Source organism: Oryctolagus cuniculus, chromosome 9, assembly GCF_964237555.1.
Source record: "Oryctolagus cuniculus chromosome 9, mOryCun1.1, whole genome shotgun sequence".
Taxonomy (NCBI): domain Eukaryota; kingdom Metazoa; phylum Chordata; class Mammalia; order Lagomorpha; family Leporidae; genus Oryctolagus; species Oryctolagus cuniculus.
In genome coordinates this window covers 1,034,117-1,060,508 of record NC_091440.1, presented here as the reverse complement: position 1 = coordinate 1,060,508, position 26,392 = coordinate 1,034,117, and the positions used below count along the sequence as shown (strand labels likewise).

General features: G+C 59.7%; 1 protein-coding gene across 7 annotated transcripts in view; it reads left to right on the top strand.

Annotated features, from left to right (window-relative positions):
* Nucleotides 1–26,392, top strand: part of ATP11A (ATPase phospholipid transporting 11A) — a 135,294-nt gene that overhangs the window by 50,793 nt on the left and 58,109 nt on the right. For all 7 annotated transcript variants that reach the window (XM_051841715.2, XM_070048369.1, XM_051841714.2 and 4 more), the window contains exons 2-5: nucleotides 7,379–7,501; nucleotides 21,812–21,901; nucleotides 22,542–22,622; nucleotides 25,385–25,492. In XM_051841715.2, the coding sequence (XP_051697675.2) occupies nucleotides 7,379–7,501; nucleotides 21,812–21,901; nucleotides 22,542–22,622; nucleotides 25,385–25,492 (402 nt within the window). The remainder of the gene's footprint in view (nucleotides 1–7,378; nucleotides 7,502–21,811; nucleotides 21,902–22,541; nucleotides 22,623–25,384; nucleotides 25,493–26,392) is intronic.

The following is a 26,392-nucleotide window of genomic DNA, read 5'->3' as shown; positions in this document are numbered from 1 at the left end:
GTCCTAGTGGGCCCGTGCGGCTCTGGAGAAGCACCGGCCCCATCTGTTTGTTGATGTCTGAGTTGTCACAGTTCTTCCGCCTCTCATCACACGTGATCAACAGGTGTCACAGGTGCTTGTAGGGGTCGGCACCACCACGATTCCTAGGGCTTGCCCGTGTCCCTCGAGGCTACCCAGGCAGAGCTGTGGTCTCCGTGGAGCACCCCGAGACCCTCCAGGGGCTGGGGCACAGCTCCCAATGGAGGGAGGCCTGAGGGGGGGCTTCCTGCCTCTCCCCCAGCCTGGGCTGGCCCTCAGCATCAGGATGGACCCACCGCTTAATCAGAGCAAAGCCCCCTGCCCTCCCTCCGGCTGTGCCTGTGCTGAGCGCCGGCATGGACGGCCTGGGTCTCTGGACCCCTGGCCTGCGGGTGGTGGGGAGGTTCCAGCTCCCGCCCTCCCCTTCTCCCTGAAAACAGCAGCAAAAGGGGTCTCGGGCGGTCCTTGTGTGTGTTCGCTGCCCACACACCTGGGGAGCCCCTCGGGCTGGGCTGTGTGGGCCTCCTGGGGCTGAGTCCTACCAGATGCAGACGCGTCTGCTGGTGTGGGACTGCCTGGGCCCTGCACTCGCCGCCGGCCTGCGGCTGTGTGTGTGCAGAGGCTCGAAGTGCCCACCTCAGGCTCCCGGGGAGGTGCTGGCTGTGGGGACACGGGGACCTGGGCGGGGAGGGAGGTGGCAGAGTGGGCATGGGCCGGGCGGCAGGGGCTTGTGGGGAGGCCTGCCCAGCGTGGAGAAGGCTTCCGCCCTGGCTCCGTCCCTCTCCCCAGCCCGAGGAGACAAGGGCAGGATGCGACACGAGAGCAGCTTCCTCTCTCGGCCCTCAAGACAAGTGCACAGCAGCAGCCCTGCCTCAGCTCATCTTAAACCCACAGACCACCACATGAACACACTGCCCCGCTTCCAGACCCGCAGACCACCACATGAACACACTGCCCCGCTTCCAGACCCGCAGACCACCACATGAACACACTGCCCCGCTTCCAGACCCACAGACCACCACATGAACACACTGCCCCGCTTCCAGACCCACAGACCATCACATGAACACACTGCCCCGCTTCCAGACCCACAGACCACCACATGAACACACTGCCCCGCTTCCAGACCCGCAGACCACCACATGAACACACTGCCCCGCTTCCAGACCCACAGACCACCACATGAACACACTGCCCCGCTTCCAGACCCACAGACCACCACATGAACACACTGCCCCGCTTCCAGACCCACAGACCACCACATGAACACACTGCCCCGCTTCCAGACCCACAGACCATCACATGAACACACTGCCCCGCTTCCAGACCCACAGACCACCACATGAACACACTGCCCCGCTTCCAGACCCACAGACCACACATGAACACACTGCCCCGCTTCCAGACCCACAGACCACCACATGAACACACTGCCCCGCTTCCAGCAGGGGGGTCGCCCTGTCCATTCAGCACCTACACAGGTGCCACACGGCCTCCACCAGCCTGGCCACGCAGGTGCCACACAGCCACCGCTAGCCTGGCCACACAGGTGTGACACGGCCTCCCCATGGCCACCACCAGCCTGACCACGCAGGTGTCCCTCAGCCACTGCTAGCCTGGCCACACAGATGTGACACGGCCTCCCCATGGCCACCACCAGCCACGTACCTGCAAGGCTGTGGGAGGTTTGTTTATTTGTGATGGCTTGTGGGTTTGAGATGCGCTGAGACAAGGCTGCAGCTGTGGTGTAGCCCCATCACCTGCCACCTGTTTGGGCTCAGACCGCAGGCACCTCCCAGTCCTGATTACAGAGACAGAAGCGACTTCCCTCGGTGCGGCCTCTGTGCACCAAGGGTGCCAGACTCTCAAAGCGCTGCAGGGTCTGCTCCTCCTAGCCCCCACCATGCCTGGAGAATTGCGGCCGAGGCCCCGGGCGCCCAGGAAACACTGCGCCAGCCGCAGCTCACAGACAGGCCTGGCTTTATCTCTCTTCCTACCAGGGCTTTTAGGAACGCGAATTGCACTTGGGTCTGGTTCTAGGATTTCCCTTTACTTTGGAAAGTGAATGCTGGCAGCCTTGTGAATCGTCTGGTCGCAGACTGCAGCCAGATGTCGCCTATCAGCGCTTTCGCCGTCTCCAGACTCAGAACTGAGGAGACGGAGCCGCCACCAGCAGTCTCCCTGGGGACCCCGAGAGGTGGCACGGTCTTGGCTCTGTGTGTACTGAGTTTGAGAAACTGGGAGGTTGTCGTCCACGGGAGGTGGGGGGGTGATGTAGTGCACTCCCGGGGAGGAGCAGGCCAGTGGAGAGCGCACTTCTGGCTGGGGGCTCCGACCCCTGAACAATGAGGGGCGTTGCCCTGTGACGGGGCCACGAGGCTCATGATGGGCATAGGCGATGAACAGCTGGGAGTTGCCTACCTGTGGGCTCCTGTTTTTTCTGGATACTTTAACCACAAGTTAACCTGCAAAGTGGGCCTCTTGGGTGGGTGCTGGCCAACAGCAGGGTTCCTGCCTCACCCCTGGAGGAGGGTCTTGTTCCCCCAGCCTCTTAGCCCATCTGTCATGTCTGAGTATTACAATGACACATCAGCAAAAAGACCCCAATCCAGAGGCTCAGGGAAGCCAGTTGCAAACATCAGGACTCCCCCCTCCCCCATCAAACACTGACTCCCGCGAGCGTGGTGGGCAGTGACGGGGCAGCCTCCAGCAGTCATTCAGTGGCGCGTGAGGAGCAGAGAAGGGACAGGAGGCGGGAGGCTGCAGACCCCTGGGGCCAACCCAAAACTGCGGGGTCTCTGAAGTGAAAGGCTTTGAGCCAGGAAAGACGGGACCGGGGCCTGGGTCTGGTTCCCAGGAGCCAGGAGTGTCGGCGGAAATCCTGGGGAGGGAAAGCTCTGACCCCGGCCGGCTACCGGCGGGGCAGGTAACCGACTTCTGGATCGGGTGGGCCAGCGAGCAGAGCACCAGGCACCTGGGCCCCTCCTCCAGGGCTGCCAGTCGGGGCTTGGGCATTTAGCCGTGCCCGCAGTCTCCTCCCTACCGGTGAGCTGAGTGGCTTCTCCCTCTCTGCCCCTCCCCTCCACCCTCTGGCCTGCGATTCGGAATTTTTCTCTGATCAATGCCAAGGGGTTCAACTTCCTGTATTTCTGTGACCCTGGGTCAGGATGTAACAAGCACTTCTCAGTTCAGGTCACAGTCAGACACTGCCAGCCGCTGGGTTCCTGGGTGAGGTTTAACGAGTGGCCTTTTTCCCCTGCCCTGCCCAGCCGGACTGGCCAGACTGGGGCTGTTCGGTCCTCTGAGGCGTTGGGCAGGTGGGTGAGCAGCCACTGCCATCTCTGTCCACTCCTGAGCCGTGGGGGAGCGGAGGCCTTTGTCCCTCGGGGGCTCTGCTCTGCACGGGCGGGGCGTGCCAGGCCAGCGTGGCCAGGGGGTGCAGCCTGTAAGGACGTGACGGTGCCCCCCGGGGAGCCTTTGCTCACTGGAGCTAGAGACCGGACTCCGTGTTCCGCGGGACTCAGTTTACCCACCAGCCCTGTGCGTCGCGTGCCCCTCTGGCGTCTCCTGAGCTTTCCCTGTGAGAGGGTTCACGCAGCACGCCCCGCGGGGCCGGGCGGGTGCAGGAGACGTGGCTGTGCCGTCACTCGGTGCTGCGCGGTGTGGGAGGCACGCGAGCTCATGGCGAGCCCCAGTCCCCGAGGCGTGTGCACAGTGTGCCCACCAGGGCAGGTCAGAAAGTGAGTGAACTGGAAGCTAAGTTTTACTGAGGCCGCGTCTATGCAGGTCTTTCCGAAGTGGGTGGAAGTGGGTGTGAGGACACTGGCGGGCAGGAAGGTGCTGAGCCCCTCGCCTTAGGTTCCTCAGCGGGGTCAGGTTGGCGCCTGGAACCACAGCGGGGCTGCATCGGGAGCCAGGGTTTGCTGCTGGTGACTCTGCGATGGAACTGGGCTGTGTAGGGAGGCCCGCCATGGCTCAGCCGTCCGTCCGGAGAGGCAGCTCAGGCAGATCACGGCCTGTGAGCCCCCGCAGCGCAAGGGCGTCCTCGGTCCCGGACCCCGGAGTTTCCAGCAGACCGGGGCTGGACGCTGGTGGGCGGCGCAGACAGCAACCCCTCGGTTCTCCAAGAACGGGAGAAAGCTGGTGACGGATCAGGCAGCAGCGCGGCCGGAAGTGCCCCAGCCGGAAGTGCCCCGAACCGGAAGTGCCCCAGCCGGAAGTGCCCTGTGCGCCCATGGCCGCCCTGAACCCAGTCCTGCTGAGTGGCACACGCGAGTAGAGCTGCTGCCATCGGCTCTTCTGAGGGCTTGTTCCGTCTGGCACCATGTCGGCTTTCTCAAGCCTTCCGCAGCCTTGGCGGAATAGCCGCCCGGGCCGCACAGCCCCAGGAAGGGCCCGGGTTGGGAGGGTCCCCCTGCGGGGGCGCCGGCCTCTCCTGTGCGGGCCGGCCGAGATGTGCGGAAGCCTGAGGCGAAGCCCTCGGGATTTGCCAGGAAGGCACGGAGCCGCGTGCTGTGGCCGGGCCTGCTTCTCCTGGGATGCGTCAGCCGTGGCCGTGGTCCTGCTCTGATGGTTTCTGGAATGTTCTGGGCCGGCCGTCTCTTCAGTGCAGCGCGGGCGGCAGGCGGTGCGCTGCTCCTCAGCCCAGCCCGAGAGGAGGCGTGACTGTGCGGGCGCGGAAGCAGGCGTGGTGGGCCCCCGACGTGCACGTGGGGAGGAAGGAAGGGTCGCGCGTGGGGATCGTGAGGTGGGCGCGCACCCTGGGAGCCCGCGGCTATGTGCACCCCCCGTGCGCCCTGGGTTCTCTGCTGACCCTGGCGCCAGCGCCTTTCCCTCTCGCCCCCAGGGAGGTGGGGGATGCAGACGGGGCTCTCCCTGGCGTCAGATTTGGGAGGAGTCCCCGGGACAGGGGCCCCGGAAGTGTCCAGGGGAGTCCTGAGCCCTTACAGCACAGGAGGTGACGTTTTTTCCTCTTATCTGCCCAAATTTGTAAAAAGAAGGCAGAAGTGAACGCTTTCAAATGACTTCAAAAATCTGTATTGTAAATGTATTTTTGGGAAAGATTTCTCTGGACCAAACATGGCAGTGTTCGGGAGCATTTGGGGGACTTGAGCAGCAAGTGTCTCTACCCCACTTTTCCGTATGTTTGGGTCGTTTTCCAAGGTCGCTCGCTCCCCACCCCCCATGAAGGAAAGTGTGTGCAGGGGTGATGGTGCTCAGGGTCAAGGTTCAATGCCGGACCACCCAGGAGGAGGGGACCGTGAGCCACAGCCTGCACAGCGCTCGGTGCAGGGTGTCAGGACCCCGTCAGTGGCGACCACGTGCACTCCCGCGCAGTCCCCAGGGGTCTGGCGTCCCCAGGCCTCCCGCTGGGTCCCCTGTGCTGGCTGAGTCCCCGTGCGCTCGGAGTCCGGAACCTCTGGTCTCCGTCGTGGTTTCTACAGGTGCAGAGCAGGCCCTGGGCCCTGCGCCTGGTCCCCCAGGACTGAGCTCACCGAGGCACAGCCCTCCGGGTCAGCACCTGTGTTCCTCTCAGAGTTGTGACTCCTTTGAGCACTGCTTTCACTGGCGGGTGTGGACAAGGCCACGCGGTCAGCCTAGACCCTCGTTGTCCCCAGTGAGGAAGCTCAGTGGACACAGACCCCTGGGTGAGCCATTAGGCTGATCAGCCCTTGGTGACACTTGTTGTGATCTAGACTGTGGCCTGCTGTGTCAGGTGGGGAGGGATGCCGGCTTCTACTTAGAGGTTGCGAATCTGTCCAGTGACTTCTGGGGAGCCCTCTGGCTCCTGGCCTGAGGATGGGAGAGCGGGAACTGCTGCTCACCCGAACACTTCAGTCGTGGGTGCTTCCGCCACGGACCCCTGAGACTGAGGGTCTCTCGAGCCCTGCTCCGTGCTGACCCTTCCCGGCGGGAGCAGGAGCCGCAGCTGCAGATCCTTCCTCAGCATCCCAGCAGCAGCCTGGGCCCTCAGCAGGTGGCTTGAGAAGAGGATGAAGGGGAGCGGCCACCAGGGCTCTCCAGGGAGCCGAGCCAGCGTCATCTGCAGTGGCACGTGTACGTGGCTCCTGGTGTGTGGCACTGCAGATCCCTGGACTCGGACGCCTCCCCCTTCTGAGACTGGGTGGGAAGCCGCTGCAGGGAGCTCCTGTGGTCAGGAGAAGGGGAGACGGAAGACTCTCCCAGCGTCCCCTCGTGTGGCATGAGCCATACCCTCCAGCCTGGCACCTCCCCCTAGCCCCGACCACAGCCCTGCCCAGTTGGATCCTTCTGGGAGGTGCCCGGCGCTCACTCCCCTTCCTGCTCGGACCTGTGCGTCGATGTGACCTGGGGCCAGCCTCTCGGGGGACCTGCCCGTGGCCTTCCTGCCCCAGGTTGGAGACCTGGGGTGGGTGAGGGGTTTGCAGCCTGCACCTGAGCTCTGTGTTGCCTGTGAAAGACTCTGGCTTTCCTGAGCGTGCTGGGTGCAGGTTGCACGGGCGCCGTGGACGAGGGCGCTGAGCTTGCTGGAGGGGGCACCTGGAACCCGGGGGCCCTTGAGAGATGGCTGACTGCCCGGATCTTCCCTCTTCATCCTGAAAGCTCCGTGTGGCTCTGCTTCGATTTGGTCTGCGTTCCTCTGTGGCCGACGCTGGGCTCTGGACCCGCTGAGTTACGGGCTCACGTAGTTGAGGCTCTGAAGTCTGACTCTTGGAGGCGGGTGGGGGAAGGTGTGCGGTGCAGCCCCCTGAGCTGCTCCGATGCAGTTCACCAGCAGTGCCGAGTGGCTTGCCGGCTCCCACGGCAGTCAGCGCCGGGGACGGTGGCATGACCAGCAGCGTGGTGGGTGTGCCCGGCGTTGTCCCTGGCGTGCTGCCTGCTGTTTCTCTGCACCTGTGATGTGCGGGCCTTCGTAGAGTCTGAGCGCTCTGGGGGAGAACAGCACACAGCACTCACTCTGGGCTGACATTTCTGTTCCCTGCCGTGTGCCGGGGAAACCCACCTGAGCAGCCGTGTGACCTCATCAGGTGTCCGCACGCCTGTGGGCCCAGTTTCCTCCCTCCCTCATTCAAGGCACCCCCCCCCCCCCCGTAGCCATTTTTCCCTGGCCGAGGTTGTCAGATCCACTGTTGCTTTTTCTCTTTCGAGTGGGCCTGCCCAGTGCATTTGCCCTGACGCTCAGCTGGAGTGAGCTGAAGGCCCGCACCTGGGAGGCCGGGTGAGCCTGGGTGGCCCAGGCTTGGGGAGGGCGCAGGTCTCCCCGTCAGTGCAGACGTGCGCTGTGCAGGGACAGGTGTGTGTTCAGATGGACAACGCGGAAGGGGAGCTTACTGTGTGCAGATGCTGAGGCCCGGTGCTGACCACGTGCTTCCTCCCACAGTGTGCAGGGGAAGAGAACTGGGTGGATAGCCGGACCATCTACGTGGGACACAGGGAGCCCCCTCCCGGTGCCGAGGCCTACATCCCACAGAGATACCCGGACAACAGGATCGTGTCCTCCAAGGTGAGTGGCCTCTTGGTCTGAGTGTCTATCACTCACCTAGAGAAACCGCCCTGGAGGGTGTCGGTCCTCCAGGGAGCGCCAGCCAGCCTGCACTGCACACTGCTCTGCTCCCAGCTCAGGCCTGGGGAGTAGGTCTCTAGGGGGAGCCTAGAGCCGTAGAGCTGTATGGTAGATGGTGCCCTGGGTGTAGACACGTGTGGTAGATTGCTGGTTTCACCATGGTGTCTGGGGTGTAGACACGTGTGGTAGATTGCTGGTTTCACCGTGGTGTCCTGGGTGTAGACACGTGTGGTAGATTGCTGGTTTCACCATGGTGTCCGGGGTGTAGACAAGTGTGGTAGATTGCTGGTTTCACCATGGTGCCCTGGGTGTAGACACATGTGGTAGATTGCTGGTTTCACCGTGGTGTCCTGGGTGTAGACACATGTGGTAGATTGCTGGTTTCACCATGGTGTCCCGGGTGTAGACACGTGTGGTAGATTGCTGGTTTCACCATGGTGTCCCGGGTGTAGACACGTGTGGTAGATTGCTGGTTTCACCATGGTGTCCTGGGTGTAGACATGTGTGGTAGATTGCTGGTTTCACCATGGTGTCCCGGGTGTAGACAGGTGTGGTAGATTGCTGGTTTCACCGTGGTGTCCTGGGTGTAGACAGGTGTGGTAGATTGCTGGTTTCACCATGGTGTCCCGGGTGTAGACACGTGTGGTAGATTGCTGGTTTCACCATGGTGTCCCGGGTGTAGACAGGTGTAATCTGATTTCACTCGTGATTGGGCCAGCATTGTGACGCAGCAGGGTAAGCTGCCTCTTGCGATGCCCGCATCCCCTATCAGAGTCAGGGTTAGAGTCCCAGCCACTGTTCCTGTCCGGCTTCCTGCAGATACGCCCGGGACGGCAGCGGAGAATGGCTCAAGTTCTTGTACCCTTGCCACCCGTGTGGGAGATGGGTGGAGCTCTGACTGCTGGTTTCAGCCTGTGCCAGCCCTGGCCGTGGCCAGCATCTGGGGAGTGAACCAGAGATGGAAGATCTGTCTGTCTGTCTATCAGTCTCCCTCCCTCCCTCCCTCCCTCCCTCCCCGCCTTTTAAATGAATGAATCTTTAAGAGAAAAAGCAGCACAGCACTGGTAAATACAGCATCAAAAGCAAGACCCCGACCCGGCATGTCGCGTGTGGACACCCAGAGCTGGCGAATCAGCGGAGAAAGGCCGTAGTGTGTAGCAGGACTCCTTGCGGGCAGCGTCACCCAACCCCCCCCCCCCCCCCCCCCCGCCGGGCCAGAATCAGATGCACTCCAAGTGTATGGCGTATGCCTTATGTGCAGCTCTGGGCAGCACGAACGTGTGGGGAAGCCAGGTGGGGGCAGGGGCAGGGTCCCTGGTCCTGGTGGTGGCCATGACGCTGCTCAGTGTCTGGTCAGGATGGACCGCGCCTACAGGGTGCCCGGAGCCCCAGCACTGGCCCCGTGCACTGGCAGCTGTCCACCAGGCACAGAGCTCCAGCGTGACAGTCCAAGCCACCGGTGCTTCCCAGTCTGGTAGGGAGTTCTGCACGGCGCACCTTGGGGAAGGCAGACTCCCTGAGTGACGGCATCATGGGTCTCTCCCGGCCCACCTGTAGCCGAGGGGCACTTCGCGTCTTTTCGAAGCCCCATCCATGGTTTTGGGGGAAGTAACTGAAAGCCGGGACTGCTTGTCTCTATCCTGACCCCTCCTGTGTCTGATGTCCAGCTGCAGAGTCAGGGTCTCTGAGAGGCCCAATGCCCCCCCCCACACACTCTGCTGGCCTCTGCAGGTCTTGGACAGGGCCTGGAAGCTCCACCCAGCACGGCCAAGGCATGGAGTTGAAGGAGAGAGGCCACACTCTGGGTTTTGGCAAAGCACTTGAAGGACTTTCGGCCTGGCCCTTGGGGTCCCCAACACTGCTGCTGTGCCGGTGCACACACTCCTGTGTGTGCGAACACTCCTGTGTGTGCAAACACTCTTGTGTGTGAGCACTCCTGTGTGCAAACAGTCGTGTGTGTGAGCACTCCTGTGTGAGCACTCCTGTGTGCGAGCACTCCTGTGTGTGCGAGTACTCCTGTGTGTGCAAACACTCCTGTGTGTGAGCACTCCTGTGTGCAAACACTCCTGTGTGTGAGCACTCCTGTGTGCGAGCACTCCTGTGTGTGTGAGCATTCCTGTGTGTGCAAACACTCCTGTGTGTGAGCACTCCTGTGTGCGAGCACTCCTGTGTGTGCGAGTACTCCTGTGTGTGCAAACACTCCTGTGTGTGAGCACTCCTGTGTGCAAACACTCCTGTGTGTGAGCACTCCTGTGTGCGAGCACTCCTGTGTGTGTGAGCATTCCTGTGTGTGCAAACACTCCTGTGTGTGAGCACTCCTGTGTGCAAGCACTCCTATGTGTGCAAACACTCCTGTGTGTGGAAGCACTCCTGTGTGCAAGCACTCCTATGTGTGCAAACACTCCTGTGTGTGGAAGCACTCCTGTGTGCAAACACTCCTGTGTGTGAGCACTCCTGTGTGTGCGAGCACTCCTGCGTGTGAGCACTCCTGTGTGTACACCCCTGTGCATGGGCAAACACTCCTGTGTGCAAGCACTCCTGTGTGCGAGCACTCCTGTGTGTGTGAGCATTCCTGTGTGTGCAAACACTCCTGTGTGTGAGCACTCCTGTGTGCAAGCACTCCTATGTGTGCAAACACTGCTGTGTGTGGAAGCACTCCTGTGTGCAAACACTCCTGTGTGTGAGCACTCCTGTGTGTGCGAGCACTCCTGCGTGTGAGCACTCCTGTGTGTACACCCCTGTGCATGGGCAAACACTCCTGTGTGCAAACACTCCTGTGTGCAAACACTCCTGTGTGCGAGCACTCCTGTGTGTGCAAAGACTCCTGTGTGCGAGCACTCCTGTGTGTGCAATCACTCCTGTGTGCGAGCACTCCTGTGTGTGAGCACTTGTGTGTGTGCGAGCACTCCTGTGTGCAAACACTCCTGTGTGTGAGCACTCCTGTATGTGCAGTCACTCCTGTGCGAGCACTCCTGTGTGCGAGCACTCCTGTGTGTGCTATCACTCCTGTGTGTGAGCACTCCTGTGTATGAGTACTCCTGTGTGTGAGCACTCCTGTGTGTGCAAGCACTCCTGTGTGCAAACACTCCTGTGCATGCATACACTCCTGTGCATGAGCACTCCTATGTGCAAGCACTCCTGTGTGTGCGAGCACTCCTGTGTCCAAACACTCCTGTGTCCAAACACTCCTGTGTGTGAGCACTCCTGTGTGTGCGAGCACTCCTGTGTGTGAGCACTCCTGTGTGCAAACACTCCTGTGTGCGAGCACTCCTGCGTGCAAACACTCCTGCGTGCGAGCACTCCTGTGTGTGAGCACTCCTGTGTGTGCAAACACTCCTGTGTGTGAGCACTCCTCTTTGCAAACACTCCTGTGTGTGCAAACACTCCTGTGTATGAGCACTCCTGTGTGTGAGCACTCCTGTGTGTGCAAGCACTCCTGCGCTGTGTGAACACTAACATTCCTCTGCACTTGCAAACACTCCTTGTGTGTACACTCCTGTGCATGGGTAAATACTCGTGTCTGTGCAAACACTCCTGCGAACACTTTGTGTGTACGCTTGTGTGTGTGCAAACATTCTTACTGTGTGAGAACACTCCTGTGCATAGGCAAACACTCTGTGCGTGTGGACACTCCTGTGTGTGCACTCCTGTGTGCAAACATTCCTATGTGTGCGAACACTCCTACATGTGCAAACACTCCTCTGTATGAACAGTTCTATGCTTGCCAGTGCCCCTGCTCAGAGTATACAAATTTTTGTTTTTGTGCATACAATCCTGTGTGGGAACACTCCTCTGTGTGAATACTCCTGTGTGCTCACCAGTGCTTATGTGTCTGCAAACACTTCTGCGCCTGTGTGAACACTTGCACTATGCTTGTGGACACAATCGTGTGCATGAACACTGTGTGCAAACACTCCTGTGTATGTGTGAACTCTCCTTGGTGTGTGCAAACACTCTTCTGTGTGAGCACTCCTGTGTGCTCACCAACATTCCTGTGAGTGTGCAAACTCCTGTGAGTGTGCATTGGCTGGCGCCGCGGCTCACTAGGCTCATCCTCCGCCTGCAGCGCCGGCACACCGGGTTCTAGTCCCGGTCGGGGCGCTGGGTTCTGTCCCGGTTGCTCCTCTTCCAGTATAGCTCTCTGCTGTGGCCAGGGAGTGCAGTGGAGGATGGCCCAAGTGCTTGGGCCCTGCACCCCATGGGAGACCAGGAGAAGCACCTGGCTCCTGGCTTTGGATCAGTGCGGTGCGCAGGCCGTAGCAGCCATTTGGGGGATGAACCAACGGAAGGAAGACCTCTCTCTCTGTCTCTCTCTCTGTCTCTCTCTCTCTCTAACTCTGCCTGTCAAAACACACACACACACACACACCTGTGCATGTGCACACAATCCTGTGTGTGAATACGTGTGTGTGTGTGTGTGTGGAGCAGGTTAAGAGCTGTGGCTTGGTTTCAGGGAGACAGCAGAAGGGAACTTCCTTCCACATCCGGGAAGGAAAGACCCCTGGGAGGCCCCTGCTGGGGCGGCGCTGGTCTCAGGGAAGGGAAGTGGGGTCAGCGGAATCCCAGGGCAGCAAGGGAGGGCAGGCGCGCAGGTGCTGCTTGGTTCTTTGTTTTTAAACAATGGCTCAGGATGTGTGGAAGTGCCATGTCGTCTGTAAAACAAGTTCACACCACGATTTTGGAGAGAGTGTGTGCTAATGTGTGTTTGCTCTCTTGAGGAAAAAGTCTTTTATGTCTACTTGGAAAAAAGACTAGTTAAGGAAAGACTACTAGTAAAGACCACTGGTTAGCCCTGAAGGCCCCCAAGGCTGTACTCAGCAGATTCCCTTTTGTGGAGTCAGGGGCTGGCGCTGGCAGGGATGCCCGTCGGTTATTGGACGTTCCCAGTCCGTCCTGCGGGAGTGCGGTTACTGCCACTGGGCACAGTCGGTGGAGGAAGGAAGGACGCCCTGCGTGGCGACTCCCAGCGTGGCCGCCCAGCGTGAGCAGGGAGGACACGGCCCCCGGCACAGCCCCCGGCCCTACACGGGATTCTGCCGCAGCACCTGGAGTTCATCGCCGGGGGCCCCCAGCACAGCCCCCAGCCCTACACGGGATTCTGCCGCAGCGCCTGGAGTTCATGTGATTTCCAGCGTCTCCCTCGGCAGGGGAGGCTGCAAAATCAAACGTCAGCCTCGTCCACGCTGGCACCACGCCACACCCTCAAGAAAGACAAAGGACTTGTTTTGTCTAAGATCTTATTTATTTGAGAGGTAGAGTTACAAAGCGAGGGGGGCAGAGAGACAGAGACAGAGAGAGGGAGAGAGAGGGAGGGAGGGAGGGAGGGAGGGAGGGAGGGAGGTCTTCCATCCGCTGGCTCACTCCCCAAGTGGCTGCAGTGAGCAGAGCTGAGCCGATCTGAAGCCAGGAGCCAGGAGGACTTGAGCCATCTTCTGCTGCTTTCTCTGGTGCATTAGCGGAGAGCTGGATCAGAAGAGGAGCAACCGGGACATGAACCGGTGCCCGCGTGGGATGCTGGTGCTGCTGGCGGAGGCTTAGCCCGCTACACCACAGCACTGGCCCCACAAGTGACTTCTTCAAAGTTGCTGTGATTATTTTTTTGAGAGGCAGGCAGAGACTTTCAATCTGCTATTCACTCTGCAAATGTCTGCAACAGCTGGGGCTGGGCCACGCTGAAGCCAGGAGCCAGACTTCCATCCAGGTTTCCCGTGAGTGACAGTTACCTCAGTATTTGTACTGTCACATGCTGCCCCCCGCCCCGGCCGGGTGCATATAGCAGGAGGCTGGAGTTGGGAGCAAAGCGAGGACTTGAGCCCAGGCACGCTGACATGGGTGTGGCTGTCACAGCAGTGTCTTCAGCACTGTGCCACGCACCCCAGAGTTAGTTTTGATTCTTGGGAGTGGAAGGCTGTTTCACTGCCGAGTGCCGTGTCATCTGCACTCTGAACCCCACCGTCGCTTTTTCTCATGGGCCCCACCTGTCACGAAGGAGCTGCGGCTCGGACACAGGAGCGTGCCCGCGACAGCACAGGCAGGAACGCTGGTCCCAGCACGAGGTCTGCACGAGCCGAAGGCCCTCCTCTGCAGCCGGCGCCGCCGCTGTCACCACCCCGTGAAGCTGGCTCAGCGCCTAACAGCAGGAATCCAGCGTGTTGGCCTGATTCCCTGCTTCTCACTTCATAAATGAGGGACAACTCCCCTGAGTCGATGGAGTCCCACGCAGGTCAGCGTCCAGGTGGCAGCCAGGGTCCAGGACGGTCACGAGCGTCCCCGTGGGGCCGGATCTGTTGTTGAGTAAGGAAGCTGTGGCTTCAGGGCGGTCAGGTGCCATTGGAAAGAAGGGCACCCAGGTTTCACTCGCGGTTTGTCTGGGGCCACAAGACCCACGGCCCCAGGTGAACCTGGCAGAGGTCTGTGAGCCCCAGCTACCATAACAGGTTAGGAGCCCGCCAGGGGAGGCATAGGAGGCGGTGAGGCATCTCACCCCGGTCAGAAACACGGAGGATGCCCACGGGCCGGCCTGAGCATTCTATAAGGTAAAGAATCCAGGAAGTTGCGATTCTCACGTAAGTCAGCCATCCTCAGAGTCCTGGAGAGAGCGGGCGTTCTGCTGGGTTCCCACGTGCAGACCGCAGAAAATGCACTTCATTCAAGGCTCGGGCGTTGATGCCCTGTATCCAGGATCAGGCGTCTCTGCTAACTGCAGATAAAGGGATTGGAACCTGAGTGAGGTCCATGTGCGCTGTGTCAGGGAGCTGGATCCTGGGTGAGGTGAGTGTGCACTGTGTCAGGGAGCTGGATCCTGGGTGAGGTGAGTGTGCACTGTGTCAGGGAGCTGGATCCTGGGTGAGGTGAGTGTGCGCTGTGTCAGGGAGCTGGATCCTGGGTGAGGTGAGGTGAGTGTGCGCTGTGTCAGGGAGCTGGATCCTGGGTGAGGTGAGGTGAGTGTGTGCTGTGTCAGGGAGCTGGATCCTGGGTGAGGTGAGTGTGCACTGTGTCAGGGAGCTGGATCCTGGGTGAGGTGAGTGTGTGCTGTGTCAGGGAGCTGGATCCTGGGTGAGGTGAGTGTGTGCTGTGTCAGGGAGCTGGATCCTGGGTGTGTGAGTGTGCACTGTGTCAGGGAGCTGGATCCTGGGTGAGGTCCGTGTGCACTGTGTCAGGGAGCTGGATCCTGGGTGAGGTGAGTGTGTGCTGTGTCAGGGAGCTGGATCCTGGGTGAGGTGAGTGTGCGCTGTGTCAGGGAGCTGGATCCTGGGTGAGGTGCGTGTGCGCTGTGTCAGGGAGCTGGATCCTGGGTGAGGTGAGTGTGCGCTGTGTCGGGAGCTGGATCCTGGGTGAGGTGAGGTGAGTGTGCACTGTGTCAGGGAACTGGATCCTGGGTGAGGTGAGTGTGCGCTGTGTCAGGGAGCTGGATCCTGGGTGAGGTGAGGTGAGTGTGCGCTGTGTCGGGAGCTGGATCCTGGGTGAGGTGAGGTGTGTGCTGTGTCAGGGAGCTGGATCCTGGGTGAGGTGAGGTGAGTGTGTGCTGTGTCAGGGAGCTGGATCCTGGGTGAGGTGAGTGTGCGCTGTGTCAGGGAGCTGGGTCCTGGGTGAGGTGAGTGTGCACTGTGTTGGGGAGCTGGATCCTGGGTGAGGTGAGTGTGCGCTGTGTCAGGGAGCTGGGTCCTGGGTGAGGTGAGTGTGCACTGTGTCAGGGAGCTGGATCCTGGGTGAGGTGAGTGTGCACCGGTCAGGGAGCTGGATCCTGGGTGAGGTGAGTGTGCGCTGTGTCAGGGAGCTGGATCCTGGGTGAGGTGAGGTGAGTGTGCGCTGTGTCAGGGAGCTGGATCCTGGGTGAGGTGAGGTGAGTGTGCGCTGTGTCGGGAGCTGGATCCTGGGTGAGGTGAGTGTGCGCTGTGTCAGGGAGCTGGATCCTGGGTGAGGTGAGTGTGCACTGTGTCAGGGAGCTGGATCCTGGGTGAGGTGAGTGTGTGCTGTGTCAGGGAGCTGGATCCTGGGTGAGGTGAGGTGAGTGTGCGCTGTGTCAGGGAGCTGGATCCTGGGTGAGGTGAGTGTGCGCTGTGTCAGGGAGCTGGATCCTGGGTGAGGTGAGTGTGCGCTGTGTCAGGGAGCTGGATCCTGGGTGAGGTGAGGTGAGTGTGCACTGTGTCAGGGAGCTGGATCCTGGGTGAGGTGAGTGTGCGCTGTGTCAGGGAGCTGGATCCTGGGTGAGGTGAGGTGAGTGTGCGCTGTGTCGGGAGCTGGATCCTGGGTGAGGTGAGGTGAGTGTGCACTGTGTCAGGGAACTGGATCCTGGGTGAGGTGAGTGTGCACTGTGTCAGGGAGCTGGATCCTGGGTGAGGTGAGTGTGCGCTGTGTCAGGGAGCTGGATCCTGGGTGAGGTGAGGTGAGTGTGTGCTGTGTCAGGGAGCTGGATCCTGGGTGAGGTGAGTGTGTGCTGTGTCAGGGAGCTGGGTCCTGGGTGAGGTGAGTGTGTGCTGTGTCAGGGAGCTGGGTCCTGGGTGAGGTGAGTGTGCGCTGTGTCAGGGAGCTGGGTCCTGGGTGAGGTGAGTGTGCACTGTGTTGGGGAGCTGGATCCTGGGTGAGGTGAGTGTGCGCTGTGTCAGGGAGCTGGGTCCTGGGTGAGGTGAGTGTGCACTGTGTCAGGGAGCTGGATCCGGGTGAGGTGAGGTGAGTGTGTGCTGTGTCAGGGAGCTGGATCCTGGGTGAGGTGAGTGTGTGCTGTGTCAGGGAGCTGGATCCTGGGTGAGGTGCGTGTGCGCTGTGTCAGGGAGCTGGATCCTGGGTGAGGTGCGTGTGCACTGTGTCAGGGAGCTGGATCCTGGGTGAGGTGAGGTGAGGTGAGTGTGCGCTGTGTCAGGGAGCTGGATCCTGGGTGAGGTGAGTGTGCGCTGTGTCAGGGAGCTGGATCCTGGGTGAGGTGAGTGTGCGCTGTGTCAGGGAGCTGGATCCTGGGTGAGGTGAGTGTGCGCTGTGTCAGGGAGCTGGATCCTGGGTGAGGTGAGTGTGCGCTGTGTCAGGGAGCTGGATCCTGGGTGAGGTGAGTGTGCACTGTGTCAGGGAGCTGGATCCTGGGTGAGGTGAGTGTGCGCTGTGTCAGGGAGCTGGATCCTGGGTGAGGTGAGGTGAGTGTGTGCTGTGTCGGGGAGCTGGATCCTGGGTGAGGTGAGTGTGCGCTGTGTCAGGGAGCTGGATCCTGGGTGAGGTGAGGTGAGTGTGCGCTGTGTCAGGGAGCTGGATCCTGGGTGAGGTGAGTGTGCACTGTGTCAGGGAGCTGGATCCTGGGTGAGGTGAGTGTGTGCTGTGTCAGGGAGCTGGATCCTGGGTGAGGTGAGTGTGCGCTGTGTCGGGAGCTGGATCCTGGGTGAGGTGAGGTGAGTGTGTGCTGTGTCAGGGAGCTGGATCCTGGGTGAGGTGAGTGTGTGCTGTGTCAGGGAGCTGGATCCTGGGTGAGGTGAGGTGAGTGTGCGCTGTGTCAGGGAGCTGGATCCTGGGTGAGGTGAGGTGAGTGTGCGCTGTGTCGGGAGCTGGATCCTGGGTGAGGTGAGGTGAGTGTGTGCTGTGTCAGGGAGCTGGATCCTGGGTGAGGTGAGTGTGCGCTGTGTCAGGGAGCTGGGTCCTGGGTGAGGTGAGTGTGCACTGTGTCAGGGAGCTGGATCCTGGGTGAGGTGAGTGTGTGCTGTGTCAGGGAGCTGGATCCTGGGTGAGGTGAGTGTGCGCTGTGTCAGGGAGCTGGGTCCTGGGTGAGGTGAGTGTGCGCTGTGTCAGGGAGCTGGATCCTGGGTGAGGTGAGGTGAGTGTGCGCTGTGTCGGGAGCTGGATCCTGGGTGAGGTGAGGTGAGTGTGCACTGTGTCAGGGAACTGGATCCTGGGTGAGGTGAGTGTGCGCTGTGTCAGGGAGCTGGATCCTGGGTGAGGTGAGTGTGCGCTGTGTCAGGGAGCTGGATCCTGGGTGAGGTGAGGTGAGTGTGCGCTGTGTCGGGAGCTGGATCCTGGGTGAGGTGAGGTGAGTGTGCGCTGTGTCGGGAGCTGGATCCTGGGTGAGGTGAGGTGAGTGTGCGCTGTGTCAGGGAGCTGGATCCTGGGTGAGGTGAGTGTGCGCTGTGTCAGGGAGCTGGATCCTGGGTGAGGTGAGGTGAGTGTGCGCTGTGTCGGGAGCTGGATCCTGGGTGAGGTGAGGTGAGTGTGCGCTGTGTCAGGGAGCTGGATCCTGGGTGAGGTGAGGTGAGTGTGCGCTGTGTCAGGGAGCTGGATCCTGGGTGAGGTGAGGTGAGTGTGCGCTGTGTCAGGGAGCTGGATCCTGGGTGAGGTGAGTGTGTGCTGTGTCAGGGAGCTGGATCCTGGGTGAGGTGAGTGTGCGCTGTGTCAGGGAGCTGGATCCTGGGTGAGGTGAGGTGAGTGTGCACTGTGTCAGGGAGCTGGATCCTGGGTGAGGTGAGTGTGCACTGTGTCAGGGAGCTGGATCCTGGGTGAGGTGAGTGTGTGCTGTGTCAGGGAGCTGGATCCTGGGTGAGGTGAGGTGAGTGTGCGCTGTGTCAGGGAGCTGGATCCTGGGTGAGGTGAGGTGAGTGTGCGCTGTGTCGGGAGCTGGATCCTGGGTGAGGTGAGGTGAGTGTGTGCTGTGTCAGGGAGCTGGATCCTGGGTGAGGTGAGTGTGCGCTGTGTCAGGGAGCTGGATCCTGGGTGAGGTGAGTGTGCGCTGTGTCAGGGAGCTGGGTCCTGGGTGAGGTGAGTGTGCGCTGTGTCAGGGAGCTGGATCCTGGGTGAGGTGAGTGTGCACTGTGTCAGGGAGCTGGATCCTGGGTGAGGTGAGTGTGTGCTGTGTCAGGGAGCTGGGTCCTGGGTGAGGTGAGTGTGCGCTGTGTCGGGGAGCTGGGTCCTGGGTGAGGTGAGTGTGCACTGTGTTGGGGAGCTGGATCCTGGGTGAGGTGAGTGTGCGCTGTGTCAGGGAGCTGGGTCCTGGGTGAGGTGAGTGTGCACTGTGTCAGGGAGCTGGATCCTGGGTGAGGTGAGTGTGCACCGGTCAGGGAGCTGGATCCTGGGTGAGGTGAGTGTGCGCTGTGTCAGGGAGCTGGATCCTGGGTGAGGTGAGTGTGCGCTGTGTCAGGGAGCTGGATCCTGGGTGAGGTGAGTGTGCACTGTGTCAGGGAGCTGGATCCTGGGTGAGGTGAGTGTGCGCTGTGTCAGGGAGCTGGATCCTGGGTGAGGTGAGGTGAGTGTGCACTGTGTCAGGGAGCTGGATCCTGGGTGAGGTGAGGTGAGTGTGTGCTGTGTCAGGGAGCTGGATCCTGGGTGAGGTGAGTGTGCACTGTGTCAGGGAGCTAGGTCCTGGGTGAGGTGAGTGTGTGCTGTGTCGGGGAGCTGGATCCTGGGTGAGGTGAGTGTGCGCTGTGTCAGGGAGCTGGATCCTGGGTGAGGTGAGGTGAGTGTGCGCTGTGTCAGGGAGCTGGATCCTGGGTGAGGTGAGTGTGCACTGTGTCAGGGAGCTGGATCCTGGGTGAGGTGAGTGTGCGCTGTGTCAGGGAGCTGGATCCTGGGTGAGGTGAGTGTGCGCTGTGTCAGGGAGCTGGATCCTGGGTGAGGTGAGTGTGCGCTGTGTCGGGAGCTGGATCCTGGGTGAGGTGAGGTGAGTGTGCACTGTGTTGGGGAGCTGGATCCTGGGTGAGGTGAGTGTGCGCTGTGTCAGGGAGCTGGGTCCTGGGTGAGGTGAGTGTGCGCTGTGTCAGGGAGCTGGATCCTGGGTGAGGTGAGTGTGCACCGGTCAGGGAGCTGGATCCTGGGTGAGGTGAGTGTGCGCTGTGTCAGGGAGCTGGGTCCTGGGTGAGGTGAGTGTGCACTGTGTCAGGGAGCTGGATCCTGGGTGAGGTGAGTGTGCACCGGTCAGGGAGCTGGATCCTGGGTGAGGTGAGTGTGTGCTGTGTCAGGGAGCTGGACCTGGGTGAGGTGAGTATGCGCTGTGTCAGGGAGCTGGATCCTGGGTGAGGTCTGTGTGCACACACTTCACTGTGTGAGGTAGGGTCAGCCAGGTTACAGTTACCCGGAGTGTGTGCTGTGTTTTCTGGTCAGCCGTGTGTGTGTGTGTGCCTCACTAGAAGCTCATTTTGTTTGCTTTAGCGGCCAGTGCCTCACCCGAGTTCCGAGTGCTCGTTGGGTTTGGGTTCTAGGGCGCTGCCTCAGAAGTTCACCTCTGACAGCCTGGCTCACGTGAGTTACTGTGCGGAGCCGGGGCTCGCAGAGCAGAGTGGGTCTGGCTGCGTGGGCGTTCCCTCAGGGGCTTCCACCCGAAGCTTGCCAAGTGCCTGGCAGGAAGCAGGAGCGGCCTGGGAGGGGTGTTGGGGTGGAGCCAGGCCAGGCGTTTGTGCCGCCTCCTCGGGCAGGCAGCCTCAGACTGCATCAGGGGCGGCATGGGGAAGGCTGCACTTGTCACTCGTGTTGTCACAGTTCGCCCGAAGGGACCTTCCCCAGCCACTCCGAGAGCAGCATCGTCAGTGTCTGCAGCCGACCCCTCCCGGCCAGGGCTCCCACGCCCGTCGCTGCCCCTTCCACCTTCTGAAGGAGGCTCTCACTTGTAGACATTCCAGTTGATAGAACCCAGGGCTTTAAAGTGTTTGCATCTCTTTTCATTTAAAAGGCAGAGACAGACATAGAGAGATCTCCCTTCTACTGGCTCATTCCCCAGTGCCTGCGCCAGCCAGGCTGGACCTGGGACTCAGGCTGGTTGTGGTGCAGGACCCGAGTACTCGTGCTCACTTGCTGCCTCCAGGGCGCACGGTGGCAGGGAGCTGGACGTGGAGTGGCCAGGGCCTGCGCTCCGGCACTCGGATGTGGTGTCCCAGGCTGGACCAGTCCCGCCCTGAAAGACGGAATCTTGAGTAGAATTTGGCGCTGATGTGCCTTTGCTGCGGAGTGACATCTTACAGGACTTTGGGGATTTTTGGGTTAACTGGTGGGTGATGAATACATGGGCCTGGGTGCTGGGGATAGGTTGGCTTTCTTGGGCGGGGCCCTAGCCCTGGTACCACTTGGGAGTTGGTGTTTTCTAGAGAAGAAATGGGTGAGGAATGAAGGATCTTTCTGTGCTGGCCACAGACACAGGAGACACACGTGCCACGGTTACGTAATAACTTTGATATTTCCTTCATAGCTCCTTTGAAAAGTCAGTGGAAAGTCACTTTCTCATTAAACCCATTGAAGAGACAAGATCTTCCCTCAGATTTACAGAAAAGCCACATTCACACCCAGCGGGCAGTCAGGGCTGTGCCAGGCTTGTGCCAGGCGTCCGCGGTCAGTGTTCCTGGCACTTCTCCGCGTGAGTGGGAGCATGAGGACTAGGCCAGCGGCAGCCTCAGCCCTGCGGGGACCCTGAGGCTCGCATCGGGGACAACTGTGGACGGACCAGAAGACCCAGGACAGGCTTGTGGAGCGCTTGCCCGGGGCTCGGCCCCTGCCCACAGCCGCAGGCAAAGTCGGCCTCCAGGCTCAGCTTCCACTGCAGGTTAACGGCACCTGGACAGTGGTGTCGCTCACACCCCTGAGGAGGGGGTCCCTGAGACAGCCCCTCCTCTCCTGTCCTGCCAGGACTGCAGACAGGCTTGCAGCCCCGCAGTCACAGACAAGGGAAACCACGAGGACGCTGCTGGCCGTGCGGTCGTAGGCTGTGGCTTACGAAAGCCGTGTGCGTGGTGAGACAGCTGCTGGGCTGCTCTGCATTTTACCCTGAGTTCCACGCCAGGTGTGGGAGCACACATTCAGTCTCTGTGGTGGTCAAGAAACACTCCAGGGCCGGCACTGTGGCATAATGGGTAAAGCCACCACCTTCAGTGTCGGCATCCCATACGGGCACCAGTTTGAGACCTGGATGCTCCATTTCTGATCCAGCTCTCTGCTATGCCCTGGAAAGCAGTGGAAGATGGCCCAAGTCCTTGGGCCCCTGCACCCGCGTGGGAGACCTGGAAGAAGCTCTTGGTTCCTGGCTTCAGATCCGGCCATCGCAGCCATTTGTGGAGAGAACCACAAGATGGAGGACTTCTATCTGTTTGTCTTTGCTTCTGCCTCTGCCTTTCTGTAACTCTGCCTTTCAAATAAATAAATAAATCTTAAAAAAACGACCAATTTTGAACAATGAGTTTTATGCCTAAAATGAAACCTTTACGTTAAAAGCACTAAACTGTGCTTGGAGATCCAGTGCTACATGTAGCCCCAGGAAGGCAAATCTGACGAAATGGTGTGTTCTTGTCCTCTTTCCTGCAGTATACGTTTTGGAACTTCATACCCAAGAACCTGTTTGAGCAATTCAGAAGAATCGCCAACTTCTATTTTCTTATCATATTTCTGGTGCAGGTAAGGCTGATGGTGGTCATCACTGGCTGACGTAAATCTGCATAGGGGACGCGTCCGTCTCGGTGATTGACGTACGGCTCGCTCATAAACAGGCGCAGGCCCGGTGCCCTGCCCACGTCCGTTCCTTTCTTTTCAAGGACAGAGTGCGTCTGCTCTGAGGCCTCTGAGGCGGAGACACGTGGGAGGGCTCTGTGGGCGTGTGGTGGGGACCCCGGGCCTTGGCAAGCAGTGGGGATGCTGAGCCCTGCGTCTGAACAGAGACGCAGCAGGGAGTGAGCTGGCAGCGGCGTGCCAGCCGTGCTGGAGGACTGCTCACACTCCCCAGTGTGCAGCCGTCCCGTAGCGTAAACCGTGCCGCCAGACGCAGAGGGAGCAGTGAAGCAGAATGCGGCCATCGGACATGTGTCTCTGCTGTTTGCCGCCCAGTTTCTGCAAGCACGGCTCAGTTATAGGACCGTGCCCGCGGCGTGGTGGTGGGCAGGGCGGCAGGATGTGCCGCCCACCTGCCCACCACCCGTGCGGGGCTACAGTGGGCGACCAGCACCGTGGCTTAAGATGGGAAGAGCCGGTGCCGGCGGGGGCGGCCCGCCCACCTCAGGTCCTCCCAGGTGGTGCTGAGGATGCTCCCTTTCACCTGCAGCTCATCATCGACACGCCCACCAGTCCCGTGACCAGCGGGCTGCCCCTCTTCTTTGTCATCACCGTCACAGCCATCAAGCAGGTAAGGGGTTGCAGATGGGAGGGAGCGACGTCGTCAGCTTCGCTGGGTGGTGCTGTCCTACCAAGCAGAGCCACTGGTCTGTTAGGTTAGCTTGCAGAGAACGCCCAGAAATCTGTGTTGGTAACGGTTTTGATCTGGAGTAAGAGCGGGCGGGTGTCGCGGTTGCTGGTCTGCCGTCCTCCGAATTTGAGCAGTAGTGGTGGTCCTCACACCCTGAGCCAGCCGAGGCCACGCCCCTCCCTGCGAGTCGCCGACCCCCGTGTCCTCGGCTGTGCGAGCCCAGATCCAGCTCCTTGCCGAGGTCTGGGATGGAGACCCTCTGGCAGCGTGCTGGCCCACCTGGTGCCCTGTGACATGGGCCATGAGCCAGGGACCACCGTGCAGAACGAGTCTCAGGTTCTCCCCACCTTCCACTTCTCCCAGGAGTGCTGCGGTCTCTCTGCTGTCTCCGTGCACAACGTCTTTATCACCCGATACAGAGACCCAGCACCCGAGTGGTCACTCCTCTTTCCCTCCCCGTCTGGCCCCGCGCACAGGCTGAGCCCTCTGCTCCTGTAGGTTCTCCTGCTGTGGTCACTTCGTGCGGGCAGAACCGCACAGCAGCTGGCTTTGGTGACCGGTGCCTTCACTCAGCGTGATGTCCCAGGTCAATCAGCACTGTGGCAGGTGTCCGTGCTGTGGCCTTCCTAAGCAAGGCGGTACCCATGTTTCCGTATCCATTCTTCTGCACCCAAACATTTGAGGTCATTCCCTTGATGTCTCTTGGGAGTGGCATCGCTTAGGGTATGTGTGTGTGGGTCTCGTGGGGATCGTGTTTAGGAGTAGACAGATGCTGTGTCCACACGTGGGAGTGGACTAGCTCCAGTGTTCTGAGGGCCTGCCTGGTGCCGTGTGACGTGGGGTGCATGGTGCTGTGCTTCTCCGTTCTCCAGTCTGTCACAGCGTCTGTGTCCGCGTCCCTGGTGACAGTGTGCTGAGCCTCTCCTCCTCTGCCTGTTGCCCACCTGCTTCTCTGTCTTCCTTGAACTCTGCTCATTTTTCACTTGCATCTCTTGTTCTTTTATGCATTTGCTGTAAAAATTTTTCATACATTCTGGGTTCAAGTTCCTTATCTGCTGCCAACTTTTGGACTGGTGATATTTGCACATCAGTGGTTTTAGGTTGGCTTTTATTTGAGACATTGGAATAATTTGCAAAATGAAAACCTCTAATGTAACTCTTGATGGCCAGATTCTTTCCGGTAAGCTGTGCTTCTTTGACGCTGGTCTTCATAGAAACATCCGGAACATCCTGCACATGGCACTGAGTGCAGCCGCTTGGGGACACAGGCGGGGTGGGGACAGAAGGCAGACTGACTGCTGTGGAGTCGCCGAGGCTGCAGACCGGTCCCTGTGTGCCCAGCACAGGGCAGGGGTGGGCTTGCAGAGGGCTGCTGGCATCCTGCAGTCTAGTTAGTCTTCAGTGTGTCTGGATTCGTGCTTTTGAAACACAAGGCTGTGGGAAGCATTGAAGAGTTACTTACTGTTGGTTTTGAGTTTTATTTCTCACTTCTGTTCTGGAAGTGCAGATGGGAGCAACAGAGTGTGTGATCTGACACCATGCATTAGAGCAACAGAGTGTGTGATCTGACACCATGCATTAGAGCAACAGTGTGTGTGAACTGATGGCATAGTGTTGGGACAACAGCGTCACCTGAACCATAGCAGTGGGACGGCAGCATTACCGATCCGTGCATTAGGACAACAGTGTCACCTCATCCATAGCATTAGGACGATAGCATCACCCAATACCATGCAGTAGGACAACAGTGTCACCCAATGCTATTCATAAGGACAACAGCGTTACCCGTTACCATACAACAGGACAATAGTGTCACCCAGTACTATGCATTGGGACAACAGTGTCACCTGATCCATACGTTGGAAAAACAGCATCATTTGATTCCATAGCATTGGACAACAGTATCACCCGATACCATGCAATAGGCCAACAGTGTCGCCCAATACCATGCACTGGGACAATAGCGTCACCTGATTCCGTAGCATTGGGACAACAGTGTCACCTGATATGCATTAGGACAATAGCATCACTCAATACCATGCACTGGGACAACAGTGTCACCTGATATGCATTAGGACAACAGCGTCACCCAATACCATGCACTGGGACAACAGTGTCACCTGATATGCATTAGGACAACAGCGTCACCCAATACTATGCACTGGGACAACAGCGTCACCCAATACTATGCACTGGGACAACAGTGTCACCTGATATGCATTAGGACAACAGCGTCACCCAATACCATGCACTGGGACAACAGCGTCACCCAATACTATGCACTGGGACAACAGTGTCACCTGATTCCGTAGCACTGGGACAACAGTGTTGTTAGCTGATTCCGTAGCATTTGAAGACCTTCCAGTGTGCGAGTCTGAAGAGCAGGCACTGAGTGTGGGGGGCAGGGACCATGAATCGCCCAGAGGAGTGCGGGGTCCTGGACGCCGTGTGTGTCGTAGCGGAGTCCTGAGTCCTGCTGAGATGTGTTCTTTTCAGGCATTAATCCTGTCTTGGATATGTGCAGAAGTGTAGTGACAGATCTGTGTCAGTTATAAGTAAAAATGTTTCAAGTGAGGCGAATCTGCGTGGAGCAGTGTCCGTGCCGTGTGGGGTAGCCTGGCCCTCATTTTGAACAAATGCACCCTGCAGGCTACAGCTGTGTTAAAACCTAGTCACCCGTGTGCCTTGCGCCCTCTGTTCAGGGTTATGAAGACTGGCTTCGCCATAAAGCAGACAACGCCATGAACCAGTGTCCAGTCCATTTCATTCAGCACAGCAAGCTTGTTCGGAAGCAGAGTCGGAAGCTGCGGGTAAGCATGGCTGCCAGCTTTGGTTCTGAACGTCTGCGGGTAAGCATGGCTGCCAGCTTTGGTTCTGAACGTCTACGGGTAAGCATGGCTGCCAGCTTTGGTTCTGAACGTCTGCGGTAAGCATGGCTGCCAGCTTTGGTTCTGAATGTCTACGGGTAAGCATGGCTGCCAGCTTTGGTTCTGAACGTTGTGCTCTGGGCGTTTTCCTTGAAAGCCTTCGCTGCTGCAGCTCCGGCTGTGGGCTGTCTATACCCACAGCTTGGAGCCGAGGCCCCGTCCACGATCTTGAGTGTGACAGTTTTGTCTCCTCTGTACAGCTGCCCGTGTTCTCAGATGAATGTTTATTCAAAAGAGTTAGAGAGAGAGGGAGAGACAGAGATCTTCCATTTGCTGGGTCACTCCCCATATGGCTGCAATGGCCAGCCCTGAGCCAAGCCGGAGCCAGGAGCCAGCAGCCTCCTCCAGGCCTCCCACAAGGGTATCCGGGGCTCAGGCACTTGGGCCATCCTCCACTGCTTTCCCAGGCTGTTAGCAGGGAGTGGGATTGGCAGTGGAGCAGCCGGGACATGAACCAGTGCCCCCGTGGGATGCTGGTGTCGTGGGCAGCAGCTTACCTGCCACACCACGATGCCGGCCCAGTCGTGCCTTCCTTAGAGCAGAGTGCTGAGCACTCTGTCTCCATGGGCAATGGCCTGGTCCCCCGGGACTGCAGGCGCCTGCTGCAGAAGGGCGGCCTGGGTTTGCTTCTTGAGGTGGCATCGCAAGGGATCTCGGCACACACTCCGGAGTCTGCTCCTCTACCCCCGGGCCACTGTCCATCGTGGCATAACCAGGATCTCACAACCTCTACCCCTGGGCCGCTGTCCATCAGCACATAACCAGGATCTCGCAGCCTCTATC